Raw genomic sequence first — 791 nt, forward strand, 5'->3', positions numbered from 1 at the left:
GGGGGGGGGGAACGAGCGAAGCGAGTGGGAGGGGCAAAGCCCCCCCCGGGTTGGTGAGCGGAGCGAGCAGGGGGCGAAGCCCCCTAGTCAGGTATATTATAACAACGCATGCACTAAGAATTATTATTAATGGAAATTAAATATTGAATAATTTAATAATTTTTTCTATGTAAATGAAATAGATTGAGAAAATTATACAGAAATGGGAGGGAAAAAAATTAGAGATAGAATTCATTTTTGAGAAAGAAATATCGAGAAAGAAATATGTGAGGAAAAATGGGGGAGGGGGGATGTTGGGGTAATTTTGTCGGGGAAGAAAAGTCGGTGAAACGGAAGGACAATTTCTGTATTTTTATTTACCCTGTGGAATAAATTTCCTCCGATGAATTCCAAGCAACACATGTCACTATTTTCTTGTGGCCATTGCTGTTATTCCATTTCGCTATTTTGAACCGCATTTCGAGAATTAGTAATTAATGATGCGATTGATAACACGAATAACTAGAGTGAAAAAGTAAACCTGATGGTTTCAACGTGGAATTTTACGTTTCACTTTCATTGGGTTTTCCCATTTGCGCCACATGTGTTTTGATTGTGCCCGACGCCGTTGTCAAGGAAACCTGGAGCATTACTTCAATTGCAGCCATTATAGCAGAGGTGGGACCAGCATTAATTTGAAATTATAATTGATTGATAATTTATTGAATAATTATTAATTTATTGAATTAATTTATTAATATTAAAATTAATACAATAAATTGTATTAATTTATTGAATAATAAATTGATAAT

At 35.4% G+C, this 791-nt stretch overlaps 1 protein-coding gene across 1 annotated transcript in view; it reads right to left on the minus strand.

Annotated features, from left to right (window-relative positions):
* LOC107044291 (intraflagellar transport protein 80 homolog) overlaps positions 1–565 on the minus strand; it is a 7,872-nt gene extending 7,307 nt beyond the window's left edge. Inside the window, exon 1 of the mRNA XM_015266098.2 lies at positions 361–565. Within this exon, the coding sequence (XP_015121584.1) occupies positions 361–458 (98 nt within the window). The 5' untranslated portion in view covers positions 459–565. The remainder of the gene's footprint in view (positions 1–360) is intronic.
* Positions 566–791: the final 226 nt, after the last annotated feature.

Source organism: Diachasma alloeum, unplaced genomic scaffold (genome assembly GCF_001412515.2).
Source record: "Diachasma alloeum isolate Michigan unplaced genomic scaffold, Dall2.0 Dall_scaffold_00711, whole genome shotgun sequence".
In the NCBI taxonomy this organism is placed as follows: Eukaryota; Metazoa; Arthropoda; class Insecta; order Hymenoptera; family Braconidae; genus Diachasma; species Diachasma alloeum.